Here is a 2,279-nt window from a genome sequence, read left to right as displayed (position 1 = left end):
ATGTTTACATACTGTACACAGAGTCTTTTTTTAATCTGGTTGCAGCTTTCACTGTCATGCACACACACACACACACCTGCAGCTGAAGCGTTATAGGTCACCTTTACTACAATAGATCTCATGGCTTATACTTTGCTGGCCTCAATATTTAATGTTAGCCTTCCATTACCTCCGCTGCCCAGAGCTTCCACTCTCCAGCTCTCTCCAAAGCGTCAAATCTCTCCACAGCGCACCCCCCACCCCCATCCGCCGCGCAGCTCAGCGCGCCCCCCTCATTTGGTTTCTGTTTCGGAAAGCGAGACATGGCAAACATGTAGTGGAGCAACTGACCGTGATCATCGCGAGCAGCGCAGCATGAGAGGACGTTGTGAGCGTTTATGATGTGCGAATAGCTGTGTTCTGATGGAAGAGGCTCGATAAATCAATGACATCTGAAACAGCATGAAAGCATCTGGCTGTCAAGTTCCAGACAGTGGATGCGCGCTGGATCCACTGACACATTACGCGCAAGAGGTTGCCACGGACAAGCGTTAGGTTTGACCTCTGTGGAAATCATTTCTGGGAGACATAATTTGGGGAGAATGTATCAATGAAGAATGTGACTGCGTCTGACTCTCTCCAAACGGGGTGGATGAAGCCCTCGGCGGTGTCATGCGTCTTGCCCCGCAGCCAAGCGCGCAACCCTTGCGGCTCATAGTTCTGCTCCTCCTCTCCACGGGGGTGATCACATCCCCGGTGCTCTCCTCTGGCTGCCCGGACAGGTGTGTGTGTGATGACCAGCTGGTGGTCCAGTGCGCTGGGCAGCATCTGACCACCTTCCCGGTCAACTTGCCGCTGGCCACGCGGCAGCTCATCATCTCCAACAACCGCATCGTGGAGCTGCCGCCGCTCGCGCTCAACTACCTCTCCGATCTGGTGTACCTGGACTGCAGCAACAACTCCCTGACGGAGATATCAGAGTCCACGTTTGGGAATCTACGCAAGCTCGCCTACCTGGACCTCTCCTTCAACACCTTGATCCGAATCGAGGACAGGACGTTCGGCCCCTTGACGAGTCTGGTGATGCTGAGGATGACAGACAACCCGGGGCTCTCGGAGATTCATCCGGACGCCTTTGCGGAAAACGCGGCCCTTCAGGTTCTGGATGTGAGCCGGAACAACCTGACTGTCCTCAACATCACCTCTCTGATCGCGCTGCCCGCCCTGCGCTCGGTGGGGCTCAGCGGGAACCCGTGGAGCTGCGAGTGCGACAACGAAGACCTGTGTCTGTGGGTCCACCTGGAGGGTTTCAAGTTCCAAGGTACTATCAATTATCTATTCGATTTTATTCTAATGTCATGTAAAGTGGTATCACATAAGGACTGCTGTGCTCCATATTATTAGATAACCTGGTTATATAAACTATTGGCCTTTTGTGGCTGCAACCAATAACAGGCCTGTATCCCATGTCAATGGGATACATTTTCATGTCAAGATGAAAATGTATTTATCTCCTTTAGTGCAGCTGTAAGTGTTTTATATTAAGTGGGAACAAATTCGAAATTGTGATGAAAGAGAAAGCAGACAACTTGAATAGCAGATTAAGATATTTCTTACCCCTTATTAAGAGTTATTAAGTTGTAATTAATGGTGTTATAAATTGTTCATAAATCATTTACTTAGCTAATGCTTTATCAGTTATAATGACAGTGTTTGAGTTTTTCGAGGGTGTGAGAAATTTTTATAGCTGGGTTAACATGCTTCTGGACTTCGGGGGAAAAATTAGCCACTGCTTTGATTTTTAAAATGTGACTTAGCACATCTACATCAAGAAGAAAACAGCAAAACTGAAATAATTAAGGTCTCAAGTCTCAAAAGTGCATTTGGCCACAGGGGCCCTCTTCAAGGCAGGGCCTCAAGATTACCTGAAGGCCCTTATCATGCCAGCTGATGTGTGTTAGTGCTCTATATTGCTGAACACATTTTCAATGAAAAGCATTAACCAGTTAATACACTCAGGGCCCCGTGGAGTCGTGGGGCCCCAGTGCAGTTGCGAATTTGCCTGGTTGGTAACACAGCCATGCTGATGTTTATTGGCAAGGGTGATTTTTCCCAACCTAAAATTGTGGTTATTAATGGTTTACAACTGATATGTAAAGCTTTGTAAAATAATATATTTACCATTTATAAAGCCTATGTTAATCCTTAATAAAGGGTGCCTTACTAAAAGATGGTAGCAATTAAACATTTAGAGAAAAACAAAAAGTTAGAAAATAACCTACTGTAAAAAAAGAAAAAAT

General features: G+C 46.7%; 1 protein-coding gene across 1 annotated transcript; it reads left to right on the top strand.

Moving 5' to 3' along the window:
- Positions 1 to 248: 248 nt before the first annotated feature.
- On the top strand, positions 249 to 1,300 carry LOC111648351 (leucine-rich repeat-containing protein 52-like; the record flags this gene model as incomplete). Its single annotated transcript, XM_023398246.2, has 1 exon — positions 249 to 1,300. A coding segment is annotated over exon 1 (649 nt), but the record flags the coding sequence as incomplete, so codon positions are not given.
- Positions 1,301 to 2,279: the final 979 nt, after the last annotated feature.

Source organism: Seriola lalandi, unplaced genomic scaffold, assembly GCF_002814215.2.
Source record: "Seriola lalandi dorsalis isolate HSWRI2012SDOR001 ecotype SW California unplaced genomic scaffold, Sedor1 jcf7180001963558, whole genome shotgun sequence".
In the NCBI taxonomy this organism is placed as follows: Eukaryota; Metazoa; Chordata; class Actinopteri; order Carangiformes; family Carangidae; genus Seriola; species Seriola lalandi.
Note: the sequence above shows the minus strand (reverse complement) of the source record. Positions and strands in the feature narration are given on the sequence as shown.